The 20,400-nt window shown below is 43.1% G+C and overlaps 1 protein-coding gene across 1 annotated transcript in view; it reads left to right on the forward strand.

The window, feature by feature from the left end:
- Nucleotides 1-20,400, forward strand: part of POLR2B (RNA polymerase II subunit B) — a 470,934-nt gene that overhangs the window by 330,311 nt on the left and 120,223 nt on the right. The window contains exons 13-14 of the mRNA XM_068233836.1: nt 1,004-1,098; nt 4,556-4,806. Coding sequence (XP_068089937.1) covers nt 1,004-1,098; nt 4,556-4,806 — 346 coding nt within the window. The remainder of the gene's footprint in view (nt 1-1,003; nt 1,099-4,555; nt 4,807-20,400) is intronic.

The following is a 20,400-nucleotide window of genomic DNA, read 5'->3' on the forward strand; positions in this document are numbered from 1 at the left end:
TTGGAAAATGTACATCAATATGATTTTTTTATGATCCATAGTCTAAAATGATATGCAATTTTGCATGTGTTTTTCGCTATCTTCTTCACCATCTATCCAGCTATTTTGTTTCATACTTAACCACTTCAGCACCACAGGGTTTTTTGCTTAAAAACCAGAGCAATTTTCACATTTCAACGCTCCTCCCATTCATTCACCAATAACTTTATTGCTACTCATCAGATGTAAATGATCTATATCTTGTTTTGTTTGCCACAAATTATGCTTTGTGAGGGTGATATTTGCTTTTAGTAATTATGTTATTATCTGTGCATTTTAAAGGGAAAAATGAGAAAAAAAAAGAAAAAATACACTATTTCTCCATTTCCATCCACTATAGTTTTCAAATAAACAATGTTACCATAGGTAAAACACACACATTCTATTTGCTAATTTGTCCTGGTTATCTCAACATTTAAATAATGTTCCTAGTACAATGTATGGCGAAAATATATTAGTTTCTGGTTTGTGTTTTTTGTTTTCTCATTGTACTCTATCAGTAATTAAAAGCCCTTTTCTTCATGATTAACAGTAATACACTCTCATGGCATACATATTTTAAAAGCTAAGTCCCTAGGGTAACTATGTATTCTCTTTTCAATGCTGTCACTTTTGTTGTTTTTACAAGTATTTATTTGGGGGTATAGAGTACATGAAAATAACAGTTTTATTGCTTTTCATTCAGTTTTCCGGTAAAAAAAAATCACATGACTTATCCCTCAGTTGTCAAACACCACAAAATCTATTCTCTCACTTGTCACGGTTAAAATGATACCCTATATACATAATCAGATAGCTTATTGGGCATACAGCACACTGTTTACCACAAGTACGCCTATCTACTCCCCTGAGCCCCAGGTAAAGTTCTGTGGGGAGTAGATAAGCGTAGCAAGGGTTTCAAAGTGGTTAATATGGCATCGATTCTTTTGTAATTATTTATATATCTTTTCTTCCCAATAAATAGGTCTGTCTTCTACCGTTCTTACAAGGAGCAGGAGTCCAAGAAAGGATTTGACCAAGAAGAAGTTTTTGAGAAACCAACCCGAGAAACCTGTCAAGGTATGTATTCTTAAAATTTAAGTTGGAGTACAAAAAGTTATTAAAGAGAACCCGAGGCAGGTATTATAAATCTTAAGAGAACACAGAGGCATGTCCTTGGCACAATGACATGCCTCACAGAGGTGTCTCGCTATTCCTGCCTCTAGTACCCCCCCCCCGGGGTCTGCCATGCCCCCCTGTAAAAAACGCCAGGCTACCGACAATCTGCTTGTCGCTAGCCTTGTATTTACCTGCAACCTGTCAATTAGTCAGCGCTCCCCCGCCTCTGTCCCCGCCGTTGCCTGCCTCCGTGAGCTTTCTCCAATCGGAAGCTAAGCCGCAACCTGGGAGGTACTTCTTGGGTTGCGGCTTTGCTTCTGATTGGAGGAAGCTCTCGGAGGCGGGCAGCGATGGAGACAGAGGCGGGGGAGCGCTGACTAATTGATTGTAACGTTCTGGCTGAAGGCCAAGCTGGAACTGAGGCTCTCTAGCGCTCACTTCCTGTGGCCAAAATTGGAGTTGTGCAGAAGTGTATTAAAAGAATACTCTTCCGCGCTTGCGCACCGCAACATTTTTTTTAAAAAGCTTAATCGCCATAGACTTACAGGACTCCCGGTCACCCCGCAAGTTGCCCAATTAGGATCTGTGGCTCTTGCAGCAAATCAGCAACTTCCAGCAGAATGCATCTCGCTGCGCCAGTTATGAAATGCCCCATAGACTTTCATTGGTGTAGCGTTATCCTGCGGCAAAACAGGGTCACGCAACGCTAGTGTGAAAGAGGCCTGAGACTTGTTTGTACGGTGATATTGCATCTGCCCCAGACACAATGAGAAAATGGAGCAGATTAAACACTGAATTGTCCCCTCTACTCTGTGCCAAACTGACCCGCTGCAAGTGGGAACCAAGCCAAATGGTGCCCCTACATGGTACAATTTTTTTTGATTACATAATTTTGTTTGATTATTCCGTTAGATTGAATATAAAGATTTTTCAACTCGTCTGATCAGATTTTTATTTAAAAAAAAATCACAAACAAACGGGATAATCGTTTGTTTTTGATTGAAAAAAAAATTATTTTTTACTTTCATTTGAATTGATATTTATGGTAGAATAAATGGGAAAATTGAACATTTTTATTGTACCATGTATGGGCACCATAAGTTTTATTACTGCTATGTAAAGTGGTTGCATATTTTTCGCCTCATGTAAAATGCATTGCTGATCTGTTATGTAACCCATTGTTTTGTAACAGTCTTTAGTTTGCATTTTCTATTGCACAGTGCCAGAGAAGATGCTGGCACTATACAAATCCAAAGGAATTAATGCTATGTCTGTAAGTGAGCTTAAATTTTTACATTTACAGTCAATAGAAATTCCTTTTTTCTTCTATGGTGTCTCTTCTACGGGGTGGGCCATTTATATGGATACACCTTAATAAAATGGGAATGGTTGATGATATTAACTTCCTGGTTGTGGCACATTAGTATATGTGGATATGACCCTGGGAAGAGGGTCATGTGACACATCAAACTTATTGGGAATTTCACAAGAAAAACAATGGTGTGCTTGGTTTTAACGTAACTTTATTCTTTCATGAGTTGTTTACAAGTTTCTGACCACTTATAAAATGTGTTCAATGTGCTGCCCATTGTGTTGCATTGTCAATGCAACCCTCTTCTCCCACTCTTCACACACTGATAGCAACACCTCAGGAGAAATGCTAGCACAGGCTTCCAGCATCCTAAGTTTCAGGTGCTGCACATCTCGTATCTTCACAGCATAGACAATTGCCTTCAGATGACCCCAAAGATAAAAGTCTAAGGGGGTCAGATCGGGAGACCTTGGGGGACATTCAACTGGTCCATCTTGCTGGAAAAATTCAGGGAACATGCCAGCTTCAGTGCATAAAGAGGGAAACACATCATCATGTAGCAATTTCACATATCCAGTGGCCTTGAGGTTTCCATTGATGAAGAATGGCCCCACTATCTTTGCACCCCATATATCACACCATACCATCATTTTTTTTTTTTGTTCCATCAGTCTTGCATCCAATGTGGGTTAGTGTCAGACCAATAGTGGTGGTTTTGTTTGTTAACTTCACCATTCACATAAGTTTGCCTCATCACTGAACAAAATCTTCTGTGTAAACTGAGGGTCCTGTTCCATTGTTTTGCCCATTCTGCAAATTCAGTGCGCCCTCTTGGTTACCCTCGTTGAGATGCTGCAGTAGCTGGATTTTGTAAGGGTGCCATTTGTGAGTAGCTAATATCCGCTGAAGGAATGTTCGACTAATACCACTCTCCAGTGACATGCGGCGAGTGCTACGCTGTGGGCTCCTGCTGAATGAAGCTAGGACAGTCACTGATGTTTTCTTCATTTGTGACAGATTTCATGCGTCCACATTTTGGCAAATCCAACACTGAACCAGTTTCACAAAACTTAGCAAGCAGTTTGCTAACTGTAGTATGGGAGATGGGTGGTCTTGTAGGGTGTCTTGCATTGAAATCTACGCAATGACCCGGGTTACTGCTTTCACCAGACATCAACACAATTTTTATCCGCTCCTTACTTAACCTCAGCGACATGTCAATGGCTGTAAACAAAGAGAAACTTGTAAATCATGAAAGAATAAAGTTACGTTAAAACGAAGCACACCATTGTTTTTCTTGTGAAATTCCCAATAAGTTTGATGTGTCACATGACCCTCTTCCTATTGAAAAAACTAAAGTTGGATTCAAAATATCCGACTTCAAAATGGCTGCCATGTTCACTACCCATCTTGAAAAGTTTTCCCCCTCACATATACTAATGCGCCACAAACAGGAAGTTAATAACCCCAACCATTCCCATTTTATTAAGGTGTATCCATATAAATGGACCACCCTGTAGAACGGATTACATGATTTTCCCAGATGAGGAAAAAATCCATTTATTGTTAAAGGGAACCTAAACCAAAGGGGGGGGGGGGGGGAAAGTTTCACATACCTGGAGTTTCTACCAGCCCCCTACAGCCGCACTGTGCCTGCGAAGTCAATCAACGATGCTCCAGCCCCCCACCGTGGCTAAGTTTCGTTTTGCCAAACTGGCCAGTCGATGGCCACTGCGCCTGTGTGGCAGTGGCCACGCTCGTCCTTGTTCACGTTCCCGTCGCTGGGAGTGTCCTGCGCAGGCGCTGCAAGAGAAAATCAACTGCCTGAGCAGGACAGGAGCATTAACAAGGACACGCGCAGCCAGGGCTGCACAGGCACAGTGTCCAGTCGGGGTGAAACGAAACTTAGCCGCGGCAGGGAACCGGAGGATCGTTGATTGACTTTGCGGTCACAGGGCAACTGCAGGGGTCTGGTAGAAGCCCCAGGTAAGTGACCCCACCCCTTTTGATTTAGGTTCCCTTTAATCAGCATTATTTGGGTTATCTTTATTTCTGTTTGTTGTGGATCATTTTGTTGATTTAAAATATTTTTTCTGTCTCTCATAGGCATGAGGCATGCAATCTACGATAAACTAGATGATGATGGTTTGATTGCACCTGGTGTCAGGGTTTCCGGAGACGATGTGATCATTGGTAAAACTGTAACTTTACCTGAAAATGAAGACGAGCTTGAAAGCACAAATCGTCGGTACACTAAGAGAGATTGTAGCACTTTTCTTCGTACAAGTGAAACTGGCATTGTGGATCAGGTCATGGTAACGCTTAACCAGGAAGGCTACAAGTTTTGCAAGATCAGGGTAAGCATATCTATTCAGATCCTTAATGTCTGGCTTTACTATACCTACCTAAACCTAAATATTTTTTTTAAATGTTTTGGTTTCATACTGTTAACATAGTAATGATTTAGTGGCCATATTACAGCTTACCTTACTCTCTGCCCTCTCATTCAGAAATTAAATTACTTTATAATATGTTACTGACACAGCATCATATCTGTAGAATGGAATTCAGACATTTGATAAATAAACAAACTAGAGAGCCTGTACGACTCCACTTGGACACTCGGTCATGCAACTCACTTACCAGCTACTTCACAGTGGCCCCAGTTTGATGTACTAGGTCTTACTGTATCATAGCACAATTGCCCGTTTAATTTTATAGTTTTCTTTTCTTTGCTTTATATCCTGTAATAAGTGGCTAAATGCGAATCAGTTCAGAAGTCGGAAAGTCTATACCTGTTAAAGAGAAATGACACTTTTTTTGTGAAAAAAAAAACGCAGTGTTTTCACAAAGGGTTTATTGCAAACATTGAACTTTATTAATTTTTCCTTATCTATATATAAAAAAAAATCAGACGTGTTTGTATATGTGTGTGTCTATGTGCCACCATCACTCGAAAACTGCCTTGACTGATTTCAATGAAACTTGGTATACAGATCCCTTACTTCCTGGGAAGATATGTTCTGAAGGTCTCACCTCCCCCCGCCCTCCTAGGCCGAACCACAAACAGCCAAATAGATTTCATCCATCCATGTCAATGGAAAAAGGCTACCATTCTTGCAGTAATTAAGCCAGAGTCCCCAAACTAGGCACAGTTTGTGTCTTGATGACTGAGGTTTTGCATTCAGGGAAAGCGGACAGTGTAAAACAGCCAATCAAATATCAGCCGTTCATTTTACATAGGATCATGTAAACTGCAGCCATTCTGGTAATGTCAGGGTTCCCAAACTTTGCACAGTTGGTCACGGGGTGACTGATATTAGTATTCAGGAAAGTGGGTGGAGCCTAGAAAAGCAAATCAAAAATCACCTATTGATTTTCAAGGAGAATATTTAAATTGCTGCTATTCTTACATTAATGGCAGAGGCTTTAGACCTGGTGCAGTTGGTCATTGGGTGACCGGGATTCAAATTCACAAACTGGGTTGAAGCCACAAACTGATCAGGTTTGTTTTTTTTTCAACCCCAAAGCTCACAAACGTGTTTATTAAGTGACTGTGTGTCAAGGTTAGAAAAAGTGGGCAGTCGACAACAACCAAATACATACCCGAGTAACGGCAGGTCATCAGCTACAATGCATATAAACACAATCATTCCACAATACTTGTAATAGAAACAGGTAGATATGATTGTAAAGGATTAATTAGTCACAAGCTACATGTAAGTCCATAGATGCCAATCAGATTGAGCAAATGGCTTTGTGGAATGGTCCTGTATACCACAAAGAGGATTCCCATCAGGTCCGCCGCTCAGTAGTCTCTTGTGATTGGTTAACTTGACCTAGACCTTTGATATACATGCAGATTGTATATGTTTTAATAGCTGGGTGGCTTGTAAAAGGGCAACACACCCAAAACAGCAGACTGTAGCTGCCTTACAGCATGAAGCTTTTCTCTACAGAAATTCCTACCATGCAGGAAGAGTAAATAGCTGCACAAGGACAAAAGGCTTTTGTCACAGGAGCCCTAGTGGTCAGACCGCAAATTGCCTTCCAATCGGTTTCAGCACACAGACCATGCAAGCTTACGGTAATTACAACTTTACACACTAGTTCAGGGTATAACTGCCACTACCTCTGTTACCATGGGACAGAGGAGCCCGCTGACTGTCTGAACCTAGATCTACAAATAAAAACGGTTCAAACACGCTGTATTCTGTCTAGCTAGCAACAATACAATAGTAGCGTCTCTTCAGAAGTCTGGTTCAGTTGTGCGGCTGATAAGCAGGGTAGCGGAACAGTGAATGACTTTGATAAAGTCTTTTATTCACGCAATATAAATAATTAATATATACAGACAATTATTAAAATCAACAATTATTAAAAACAGTAATAACCAGTATGAAAAATAAAAGAAAGGGAGAAAAAATACTTAGGAGTTTGTGGAAATATGTCCGTTTTGGGAAATTTTGTAGAGTTCCTTTTGTTCAGTTCAGCAAAGTTTAAAAAAAACAAAATGGAAGATGTCCTTTGTTTCAGCTCAGACAAGATGGCCGCTAGCCATGTGTCCTTTGTTTCAGCTCAGACAAGATGGCCACCACTTGTTCCTCACGGTGGCCGTGTGTTCATGAAGGTGGAGGAATGAGGGAGTGGTCCCTTGCAAACACTTTTGAACAATGCCCACCTTTGGGTGGAGCCTCAAGTACAGCCCAGGGGTTGGACAGGGGCGGTGAGCTCCTGGGAGGGGTGCTCTAGGCCCACCAAATATGACATTTGCCATATCTCGGCTTACGCTTTCCGCACACACATGACCATCACATATTCATATTTCTCAGACTAGGCCAGTTCATATGATGCCAAACTTAGGCATGTTTGCATGCCCGGTTAAAAAACGGTGGAATCCCCCGAGTCCTGGTTATGCCAGTGGCCCCAATTTAATATCAAAATACTCACAAGATCCGGACCAGCAGAATGATATAACTTTCACATTTCTCACCTGAACAGTATTCCTTAAATATGCAAAAAAAACATATACAACATTCATTTCTTCCTGCTTTTTGCTGTAGCCAGGATGTCTAGTTTCAAGCTGTGACTAGCTTCCTGGGATCTCCCTGTATGAAAGGGACCTTTTGGTTCCTTCAATTAGCATCTGAATGTGAAATCAGCTGGGACAAGCTTTGAGTTTACACCTCTGGCTAACAGGTCACAGGCACCAGGTTTCATGAAAAGAACTCTGCTGCTCTTATGAAGACAGCAGAGACCCTCCAGGCTGGACTGAATGGTATCCACAGACATGATATTCTGATTTGGCAGCGCAAGGCAATCAAGGCAGGAAACCGATTGCGGTTGCGTTTTCGTTTCTCACGGCTGTTCCGTGACAGCTTTGTTACTCATTTTCAACATGTAACTAATCAACTGACTGGCAGATAACTTTCTCACCTATTTTAATATTATTGCTGGAGGTTGCTTGTTTTTTTCTGGCCTAATATATGATCTACATTTACTTGTATTTACCGTATTTATCTTTAGATCTGGAAACCATCTTTTCACCATTTTGGTAATATTTTAATTATTTTTAATTGTATGTTGAAAGCTTTGCCTAAATAAAGATTGATTATTTTTTAAATTATTTTTGGCCAGTGGCTGAGTCGCTTTAAAATCAAATAACAAAATGCCTGTTTGTCTTTCTTGATGTAAAAGACATCTAGGTTGCATATATCATTTCATAACCACTCTGCAGATAAGTAACAGTTCACCATGACAAATGCTGCAGAAGTCAGTCGAGGTAAAACAATCTAGTTAAAGCTATCATGATGTGCATTATGCATTGTCGCATTGTGGATCTGTACAAGTGCATTAGACATGGAATGCACCTGATGTTGATTTAAAAAAATGTTCGGTTTCTTTTGTTTGTTCCATAATTTATGTGTTATTTGTATTTATTTAACTTATGGGGTTTCAGTGTGTTCACGATTGCCTATAGTTAAACATGTTGTCCTTCTAATCTTAAGTACTTTATAAAGCAGAGCTGTTTTTTTTTCTAATATGTACCTAAGATTTTTGCACAGTGGTATATTTGTGTGCGTGCGTGCACTGAGAAGCTGAACAACCACCAGAACTTTTCAGACCCCCCGAAAATAAACAACCAACCACATTCGCCACCTTCCTCTACATGTTCCCACAACAACACACATTACTACCAACCGAACATTAACACACCTTTGTATTCTCTCTAACCTCCGCCTATGTATTAGATGTTTCAATTCCAGTATGGCCATCCACACCCAAACTGTTGTCCTTACTATGCTAATACACTATTCCTGTTGAGAAACGCCATACAATAAGTCAAGCCATAGCTGACTAGATTCACAAAGAAAAGAAACATTGACATGCAGGTCAGTAATGAGTTCATATTTGGCAATTTATCATGCATATCTTGGTCCACTTGTAATACATACATTTACATTACCTAAGCAGCCCACTAAGTACTATACATGCTGTTCCATAAGCACTATGCAACCATAGAAAAACAGATCCTTATGTAACTCTGCACATCTTACAAGCACTATACACACATCTCTACTTGGCTGTCCATACAAGATGGACACATATCTCTTAACCTCTGTGTTACAGTTACAGTACCCAAGTAACAAAAGCCACTTCATTGTGGGGTACATCAATCCCCTGTCTACGTCCCACTTTTTCAAACGAATATGCTCACTATTTCCTTATATGGAACAAAAAAGCTTGGGTCAAACATTCCTTGCTAATTAATCCTAATGGCTTAAGGGGTTTAGCCCTCCCGTCCCTTCAGCACTATTACTTTGCTGCCCAGCTTCATCATATCGCAGCCTGTTTTTTTACCAATAAATTCTACAAACCCAAGGCGTTGGGGAACAGTTCGGACCCACTGCGGGAAACCAAGGTTAGTTACCTGGTAACACCATTCCTCTAGGACAGGTCCACCATGAGACGACATAGGCTCCTCCCAGGAACAGAAAACGTCCACATAGAGTACTCTATAAATTTAAACTGACACCTGCACCCGCCAGTACAATACAAGAACTGTTTTAAAGTGGATCCGAGGTGAACTTTTACACATTGCATAATTGTGTTCCTTTCATATAGTTTATAGGGCATTCCTCAAGCCAGATACTTTTTTTGTTTTGTTTTAATACTCTAATTCCCTATAAACTAAAAAAACCACACCCACAGATTTTCAGAGAGCCTTGGCAGTAGCAAGGGCTCATGGGAGCTCAGTCTGGGCAGGAGGAGAGGGAGGTGTTACTAGCCATTGATTTCAGAGGCAGAGGGGAGGAGGGAGGAGGAGAGGGGATTAGGCTGATTGATCAAGATACAGATAAGCCTGCCTCTGTGTAATGTTTACAAACAACATGGCTGCTGTTATTGTATCACAGGAATAAATAGTCATATTCTATTAAAACTGTTTGCAGCTATATTTGCTATGAAAACCATCTAAACTTTAGATAAGATATATAGACAAGTTACTTGTTATAGTTAGTTTTTCATCTCAGATCCACTTTAAGCATACAAAAGGTGTCATTCTCATTATCATATACTATACATATACAATTATTATTATTATTTAGTATTTATATAGCGCCAACATCTTCCGCAGCGCTGTACAGAGTATATCGTCTTGTCACTAACTGTCCCTCAGAGGAGCTCACAATCTAATTCCCATAGTTCTAATTACCAAAGGTCTAATTACCATAGTCCTATGTCTATGTATGTATTGTATGTGTTGTAGTCTAGGGCCAATTTAGGGAGGAGCCAATTAACCTATCCGTATATTTTTGGGATGTGGGAGGAACCTGGAGTGCCCGGAGGAAACCCACACAGACATGGGGAGAACATACAAACTCCTTGCAGATGTTGACCTGGCTGGGATTCGAACCAGGGACCCAGCGCTGCAAGGTGAGAGCGCTAACCACTACGCCACCGTGCAATACATTTTATTTCATAGGGTGGGTTACGGACCTGTCCTGGAGGTTACTAAAAAATGGTGTTACCAGGTAACTAACATTGGTTTTTCCAGTAACCTCCAGGCCAGGTCCACCGCGAGAAGATAAGCTAGTATCTTAACAAATTTAGGGTGGGTCGACTGCCTGCTGAACTTTTCTTCGAAAAGATTGTTGCCTTGCAGACATCAGATTCATCCTGTAGTGTCTTGAGAAGGTGCTGAGACTTGTTCATGTAGCCGCTCTGCAAATTTCTTCCGGCGTAGCGCCCTCTGTAAGCCCATGAGGTGGCAGCTGCCATAGTAGAATGGGCCCTTACTGTACCTGATAGACTAGTGTTTGAGATCTTATAAGCTTCCTCTATACATAGTCTTATCCACTTAGCTATTCTCTTTGACATCTTCATACCCTTGGTTGCTCCTGAAGTATTAATAATTAGAGCTCTTGAATTTCTGAATTCTGCTACCTTCTCTAAATAAGATACAAAACATCTTCTGACATCTAACAATGGTTCTGAACTGTAAGAAGGTAACACAATCTCTTGTGATCTGTGAAAACTTGTAGGAATTCCTCACATGTCTTTAATATCACTTTATCACTGAATATCATACAAAATGGTTCGTCACAACACAAAGCCTCCAGTTCACTTACTCTTCTAGCAGACATGATGGCTATTAAAAAAATTGTCTTCATTGTTAGTAATTTTAAAGAAATTTTCATTAATGGTTCAAAAGGTTCTTTCTTCAAACTCTTTAGTGCGAATGATAAATCCTAATTAGGAAATTTTCTATTAATTATAGGTTTCTTTCTCTCTATAGACCTGAAAAATTGAATAAGGGGGTCCTCTGCTAACCTTACATTCATAAAAGTTGATAACACTGAAACTTGCACTTTCATAGTACTTAGCACAATCTTCGTCTCCTCCCTCCTGAAGAAATTCCAGGACTGTTGGAACTGTATCTCCTGAAAAACTTGGCTGCTCTAACCACATATTAAAGGGTTTCCAGTATTTTAAATATATCTTCGGAGTCACTTTCTTTCTGCAGTCTAATAATGTAGTAATAACCCGTTCTGAGAGTCCTCTTTTTCTCAGAAGCCAGGCACACAGGTTTAGATTTGATATGCAATCTAGCTTTCTTCCTGATTTCTGAACTATGGAATTCTTGTGAGGAAGTCTCCATGGACCGTCCAGCCTCATCTTTAGGAGTGTAGGATACCAGCTTCTTGGCCAATCTGGAGTTATCATAAATTGTGTAATGTTTGTCTGCATTAATTATTCTAGCACACAGGAATGAGCTGAATCGGTGGGAACGCATATGCCTTCTTGAATATCCAATTCTGGCTGAGCGCATCCATTGCCTCTGCTCCCTCCCTGGGATCCAGGGAGTAAAATCTTCTGCACTTTGTGTTCTCCTTGTTTGCGAACATGTCATTTGAGGTCGACCCCACCTCTTTACTAGGGCCCTGAACACCTTGTCTGATATTTCCAATTCTGAGTTTGACAGTCTGTGTCTGCTTAGAAACAAGAAGTTTTGAATCAGGATGATACCATTTACTGGCTAACTTAGAGATGGATAAACAGTGAGCTTTCGACTTATAAAAAGCCTTTGTCAGACTGGTTCCTGACCAAAACTGAAAAACACAGCTTATATACACTGACATACAGAGGAGAAACATTCTTTAGCAAACATAAATGTAATTAGATGCCTTAACTGTTACTGAGGAGGCTTTCCCAGGCATCCTATCTAAATTGATAAGATCAATAGAATCCTCAACATGACATAAAGCAGACTCTGGTGATTGGGAGACATCGTAAATTCCGAATTCAAATGGTAACTGGCCTGGTTACATGCACCATTAATTCTAAGCTTAATGGCCCATACTCACGGGCAGCAAATGTTGCCTGTCGCCAGCACACGTGAGCGTGTGGGCGACAGGCCGGCGACAGCTCCTCGCCAGGTCCCTCCGCGTACACACGCGGAAGAGGGACCAGCGGCATGACGGAAGCTGTCGCCGACGTTCCTCCTCCCTCCGCCGGAAGCTCTTCATACCTCAATGGAGGTTGCTGTCGCTAGTCCGCGTACTCACGCGGACTAGCGACAGCTGCGGCGGCGACTGTCGCCAGGCGATTGAACTTTTCAATCGCCTGGCGACATCAGCGACGGGCGACAGTTCGGGGTGCGCGCCCGTTGCGGGTGACAGTTCGGGGTGCGCGCGGCCCATACTCACGGGCGACCTGTCGCCGCAACACACGCGCGCCCCGTGTTGAGGCGACAAAAGTCCCTCGTGAGTATGGGCCATTAGAGAATTGTGGCATTTAAAGCCCGCACCTGAAAGCAAATAAAATGAATAGTGACAGTGAATTCCATCTTACACAGCATATGGCACAAAAATGAATGAAAAGATAGAAACATTTAAATTAAAAGAATTGTGGCATTTAAAACCCATCGTACCAGCACAAGAAGTTAGAGTCCTTGTTTAAACCATCTTCTACAGTTTTGAACCAATGTAAAAACTTAGTTTCTTGTGTTAGTCTCATGTTTCCCGATTTGAAGCCACCCATTAATACAGTGACGCGAAAATCGCTTAAACTGTGTCCAGGTAAACAAAAGCGTGTTGGTATTGGGAGATCAGTATATTTTTTAATATCCTTTTTCCTGCTGTTAATAGTGGATCTGTGGTGTGTCATGCGATCACACAGTGGTTGACTTGTTTCTCCCACATAAATTCCTTTGGGGAATTTAGAAAGTCTGCCATGCTGTTTCGAGATCCCTTTAGATGAACTGCTGACAACGACAGGAAATTCTCTTCTGCCAATGTCAGTATTTCCATTGTGAGATCTAGCAGTTTTCTTGATCTCGTGCCTCCCTGACGATTTATATATGCTACTGCCATGGTGTTGTCTGTTCTGATCTGGACATGGTGACAGTTTAACATCTGCAAACCTTGTAACAGGGCTTCCCTGATTGCTCTCAGTTCCCTGTAGTTTGAGGATTGGTCCCTTACTAATCTTGACCACAGACCCTGAAACATTCTTCCTTCTAAATGAGCCCCCCATCCGAGAAGACTCGCATCTGTGGTGACTAGCTTTTGGACTGGAATGCTCCATAGACTGCCCTCCATTAGAATCTTGTCTGACAACCACCACTCCAACGATCTTAGAACCATGTCTGGACATCTTAATTGTTTCTCTAGATCTTCCTGTTTCTTGCTTCAATTTTCCTTCAACCAGAATTGGAGATCCCTTGTATGCATCATTACCCACTGGATAGCTGGTGATGTTGTGGTTAGAAATCCTATCACCTTCATGACTTCTCTTATTGTTAGAAGTGGATCTCTTATGCACTCCTTTATCATCTTCTTTAACTTTGATACTTTTTTGTCTGTTAAGTAGAGTCTTTCTGTTTCTGAGTCTATGAGTACTCCTAGGAACTGTGTCCTTGACGTTGGTGGACGGACTGACTTGTCCCAATTTATGATCCATCCCAGATCCTGCAATTGTTTTAGAACATTTGCTGTGTTTTCTTCTGCCTGCTGGTGTGAGTCTGCTTCTACCAGCAGATCGTCGAGAGAAGGAATCACCAGGATTCCCAGGGTATGAAATTCCTTTATCACCTCCCCATCACTTTCAAAAATATGCGTGGGGCTGATGAGATTCCAAAGGGTAGGACATTGAACTGGAAGTGTCTGACCGACTTTTTTCTCCTTACGGCAAATCCTGAGGTATTTCTGGGACAAATCTCTTATTGGGATGTGCCAGTAAGCATCTCTTAAGTCTATATTGGTCATCACACATCTGGGGGTTAAAGGGAACCAGAGACGCCAGCGTTGAAAAAAAGAAATAAGATTTCATACATACCTGAGGCTTCTTCCAGCCCCATAAGCCTGCATCGCTCCCATGCCGCCATCCTCCGCTTCCTGGATCTGCCGGTACCGGGCCCGTCACTTCCGGCGGAGGCGGACAATTATCCGCATGCACAGGGGCTCCCTCCATACCCGTACGCTTGCGCCTGCGCACTATGCAGCCGCACGCGTAAGGGTATGCCGGGAGCTCCTGTGATGCGGACGATTGGCCGCGTGCTGCCGCCGACTGGCCGAAACTACAGGACCCGGATACAGGAAGCGGAGGACGGCGGCGTGGGAGCGATCCCTGGTTATGGGGCTGGAGGAAGCCCCAGGTATGTATAAATTCTTTTTTCTGGGGCCTCTGGTTCCCTTTAACAAGTTTCTCAGAGAAAATCGATTCCATCCTGAATCTTAGATAAGATACAAAGGGGTTTAATGGTTTGAGATTGAGCATTAACCTAAACTTTCCTGTCTTTTTTTTTTTTTTTTTTTTTTGACCAAGAATATCGTCAAATAAAATCCCCTGTGAATTTGATCTCGAGGAACAGGAACCACCACTTTTTCCTCCACCATAGAATCTATGATCTCTTCCATGGCCTGTTTCTTTACTTTGTCTCTTGGTAGAGGAGTAGTGATGAACCTGTTTCTCAGAAGGGACTGAAACTGAATCTTGTACCCAAGACTTACCAGATTGAGGATGAAATCGTTTTTTCTTATCTTCGTCCAGTGGGAATAAAATCCTGTTAGACGACCCCCAACTCTTTCTCTGGCGACACTTTTTTCTTGGAATTCTGTGTTCCGAAAAAGAAAGTTCTTCTTCGATCCTTCTTCATTGATAGCCCAAGGCTTTCTTCTCTGGTGGGGTTTATCCTTATTTTCCTGTCTGTTTCTTCGAAAGAATCTCTTATTCTGTATAAATTTCTTTTTCTTTGGGAAAAAAATTCTTTCTTCTTCCTATTAGAAGTTCTTTCTAATATTTCAGCTAGTTGAGATCCAAAAAGCAATTCTCCATCAAACCGTATATTACATACTCTTGCCTTTGAAGCTTGAATCTTTAGAGTATTATTGATAGCTAGAATTAATTGTTCTGTCTCATCAGCAAGAAATCTAAACCTGAAAACCTTCTTTGTGTCCGACTGACTTTCCACACTCTTAATTGACGCTCCATCAGATTCATCATCATCATCCCCCTCATTATCATCATCTTCATCTAATTGGTCCTCATTCAAGGATGCTACAACACGTCTCTTATTAGCCGATTTGTTTTTATGCTTTATAGGTTGTTCAGACTGCAATACATTGGTATTAGATTTAGATGTAGCAGTAGCAGCCATTCTAGTGGTAGCATTCAATGCATCTGCTGCTGGAGTCACTGCTGCAGATAAAGCCTCTTTAAATTATTTAATTATATCAGCCATTTCTTGTTTCATCGCTGATCTAAGCTCTTCCTGCAATCCACCTGACTGTTCCTGAATTAGCTTAGAAAGGCAGGGTTGACAAAATTGTCTAGTATATGAATGGGCAAGTTTTGTATCACAGAGCGGGCACCACCTTCTTGGCCTTGAAGGGTCAGTAGACTCTCCGCTCTTTCCAGGCTCCTGCTTAGCGTCCATACCGCTTCGCTTCTTCAAACAAATACGAAGCCATGCGGATCTCCGTCGTCTCTTCATCTGTGTCAACCGGAAGTGACGTCATGTAAGGGCAGAAGTACTCTGAAAGAGCGCCGCCATTGTGGGCAAATCCAGCCAACCCTCTGACGGCCCAGGAACAGCCCACATGTCACTTCCGGGGCTCTCCAGCCTCAGCCACATGGAGAATCATAGACGCCGCTTGCTCCCCAGGACCCACCACTACCAGGGCGGCCATTTCGAGCGTTCTAGGAGAAGGGTAAGCCACATCTCCATACTGGAACCTAATCCATCTCCAGGCAATTCCACGTCTGTCGCCAACCTAGTCCCTATCACACCTGGCCAGCCGGACCGGCGAGCGACATAGAGCCTCTTGTTCCCTGAAACCGGAAACGTCAACTGGCAAGTGCAGGTGTCAATTCAAATTTATAGAGTACTCTATGTGGACGTTTCCTGCTCCTGAGAGGAGCCTATGTCGTCTCGTGGTGGACATGTCCTGGAAGTTACTGGAAAAAGTATAGCTTTAGATCTACTTAGGTGCAAAATTCCCTCCCAAAAGCATCCGAACACTATACTAATGCAGGCACACTTGGTTTGGAAGCCAGTACGCAAAGGCTTCCCACGCCAAGGGTATGATTTCTACACCCCGTTGTGGAACAACCCTCTTTTGTTAGAATTTGCTACTATACCTTATAAGTGTGGCAAAACAGTGGCATAAACTTTCTGGGACACATAGTGAAACTGGGAGGCTTAGCTACAGGCATTAGCCTGTAGTATCCAGGCATTAAAACCCACTACTTTCGATACTTGCATTTTGAATATGCATTCTGCTAGCAATTTGGACTGGAACAGGTCTCGATTGAGCCTCACACGATTCTCTCCCTGATTGAAAATGGGCCCAAGAAGCACCTGATTGTGTTAAAACGCAATGGTGGTAGAGGAGGCTTTAGAGAGGACTCAAGAGTCCCAAAACAAATGGGTAGGGAAAGGTCTTCACAATGATGACTGGGGGAACACGCTGGAGACGGTCAGGAAAGCTTCACTATGTGTTAAAGTTCGCGATACACAAATATATATCTTACATCAGTCTTACCTTACCCCCTCTCGGATAGTAAAGTATGAGCCAAACACGAGTAATGAATGCCCTCGCTGTGGGCTACATGCCCCCTCTTTCTATCATCTAGTATGGCATTGACTCCCAGTGTCAGCATTTTGGCTGCAGGTAGTCAACTTCTTGCTTGATAAAATGGGTAGCCCTGTGTCACTGGACCCAGTGCTCTGTATCTTAAAGAGGAACTCCAGTGAAAATAATGTAATAAAAAAAGTGCTTCATTTTTACAATAATTATGTATAAATGATTTAGTCAGTGTTTGCCCATTGTAAAATCTTTTAAATCCCTGATTTACATTCTGACATTTATTACATGGTGACATTTTTACTGTTGGCAGGTGATGTAGCTGCTGCATGTTTTTTGGCAGTTGGAAACAGCTGTAAACAGCTATTTCTCACAATGCAGCAAGGTTCCCAGACAGGAAACTGCCAGGAGTACGTACTCAAGAGTTTCTTGTGGGAGGGGTTTCACCACAATATCAGTCATACAGCGCTGTTTGTGAAAAGGAATGATTTCTCGTGTAAAAGGGGGTATCGGCTACTGATTGGGATAAAGTTCAATTCTTGGTCGGAGTTTCTCTTTAAGTGCAATTCATGATGATGTTCACCCGAACCTTAAAACCTTCATTCATGAATCCCTATTTGCGGCTCGGCAATAAATTGCTCTCAACTGGCTTGCCACTGTTCCCCCTCAATTCTCATGTTGGATTAAGCGTTTGGATAAGGATCTAGCCTTTAAAAAATTGGTGTATACTCGTTTCAAATGTGTGCAGCAATTTATCCTAGTATGGGATAGATGGAAAGAGCGTTAGTAAATTTTGTTGAAACACCCTTGGTGCCTGCTCACTGCTTTGAGGTGTGGGTGCAGGTCTGCCACAAAACAGTGTTAAATCTCCTTCTCTCACTCAACGCATTCTGGGCAGATACTATACTAGATACTACCGTATTTTTCGCCGTATAAGACGCACTTTTTCTTCCCCAAAATGTTGGGGGAAAAGTGGGTGCGTCTTATGCGGCGAAGGTACGGATTTCGGGAGGCAGAGGTGCGCAGGGAAGCACTATATACATTACCTGCTCCTGCCGCCGCGCTCCTGGCTCCAATCCTGGCTCCCCGATCCTCTTTTTCCATCTACCGCTGCCCGCTGCTGCCCCCGCCGAACATCGCTGGCCGGTCTTAATTAGCCGCATGGATACGCTATCAGCACACCACGTGCCGGGGTCACGCATGCCGCCGAACGCTGGCCGGTCCTAATTAGCCGCGCAGGGATACGCTATCAGCGCACCATGTGCGCCGGGGTCACGCATACGCATGTGTGACCCGGCGAACGCTGATAGCGTATCCCTGCGCGGCTAATTAGGACCGGCCAGCGTTGTTCGGCGGCATGCGTGACCCCGACACGTGGTGTGCTGATAGCGTATCCCTGCGGCTAAGACCGGCCAGCGATGTTCGGCGGGGGCAGCAGCGGGCAGCGGTAGATGGAAGAAGAGGATCGGGGAGCCAGGAGCGCGGCGGCAGGAGCAGGTAATGTATGTGTACTCACGCTGCCTGCACAGGGGGACACCGGCACTGGAGGACAACAGGGGGCCACAGGCACAGGGGACACTGCCACAGGGGACAATGCCATAACAGGGGGACACTGCCACAGGGGACACTGGCACAATAGGGGACTCTGCCACAGGAGACACTGCCACAACAGGAGACACTGCCACAACAGGGGACACTGCCACAACAGGGGACACTGCCACAACAGGGGACACTGCCACAACAGGGGGACACTGCCACAACAGGGGGCCAGGGACACTGGCACAGGGGGCTGCAGGCAGAACAGGGGGATACAGCAGGCACAGGGGGACACGGCAGGCACAGGGGGGCACGGCAGGCACAGGGGGACACAGCAGGCACAGGGGGACACAGCAGGCACAGGGGGACACAGCAGGCACAGGGAGACACAGCACAGGGGGACATAGCAGGCACTGGGGGACACAGCACAGGACCAGCACAGGGGGACACAGGAACAGCCAATCACTACACTGACCACATAGAGGAACATAGGCAGGCAACATGGGAACAACCAATCATAACACTGTCCCCTTATGTAGTGTAATAGTATGTAATGTAACTGGAAAGGGGGGTAAAAAGTCCTTAAGACACCCCTGCATCATAGACACACCTAGGTTTAGTTTTTTCTTTTTTTCCTGATTTTTGCCCTCTAAATCTAGGTGCGTCTTATATGCCGGAGCGTCTTATACGGCGAAAAATACGGTATATCCTTAACTGTGTAGAATAAATGAATATGACTACTACTTACCCACATTGCTATCATTCATAAAAGTGTGTTCGGTAAAAAAAAATCTGTGTGGGAAAATACCGCATTCAGTATTTTAATCTTCTGTGTGCTCATTCATAAAAATGTTTACAGTTGTGATAGTAGTGCGGTATTTTCCCGAACTAGGCTGGCTCTAGGCAGTCGGTAGGCTTGCGGAAACATGAGAAGCTGCCTGAATTGATACATTTTCTCCTCCAGAGACAGCGTTCCAATAGAAGAGGCAGCCCCAGCTTCCCTTTACATGTGCATTTTTTTAAATGCCTCTTTTTGCCCTGAATCTGTCTATTCGTCTTCTAAACAATCTATTTAATTGCCACAACTTAGAAGAACTTCAAAAAAATGTTACACATGCAGGCTTTCTGATGTGAAATATATCTGAAAACGGGTACCTAAGGGGTTAAAAAACACAGCCTGGGTATTCCGGGATGCCTTTTTTGCTCTGGTCTCACTGCTGCTGCCTGGGAGGTCTGTCTCCATTAACTTAACTGTTAGCCGCATGCTTATCGCCTGAACCAAGGGAGCGGTATTCTCTGTGCTGATACCGCTTGCTCTAATCTTTATGAATTGACATATGGTGACATGTGTGGAGATAATCACTGCACGAGGCGGTAATTTATCGCTCTGCTCGGGAATGTCAGCTTTTCATGCGGTAACCGCTTTTATGAATAGACATTTTGCTAAGTGCTCGGTAAATTCAGCTGTTTTCAGCATTTCCACATGCGGGAATGCTTTATGAATGATAGCCATTGAGTGCGTCCGATTGCATGCAACAAGGTGGGATCTAATTGCCTAAGTTTCGGATCTTGGCATTTGCCCCTGATGGACCTGAATTTTTTCTCTTTTGTACTGTGGTTGATTTTATGTTAAACCCTAATTGCGTGCTCTGTATAAACATTGTGCTTTCAGTGTCAGTATACATTTATCATATGTTGCGACCTTAACCTCCCCGGCGTTCTATTGAGATCGCCAGGGAGGCTGCGGGAGGGTTTTTTTTTTTATAAAAAAAAATCTATTTCATGCAGCCAACTGAAAGTTGGCTGCATGAAAGCCCACTGGAGGGC

This window comes from Hyperolius riggenbachi, chromosome 1 (genome assembly GCF_040937935.1).
Source record: "Hyperolius riggenbachi isolate aHypRig1 chromosome 1, aHypRig1.pri, whole genome shotgun sequence".
Lineage (NCBI taxonomy): Eukaryota > Metazoa > Chordata > Amphibia > Anura > Hyperoliidae > Hyperolius > Hyperolius riggenbachi.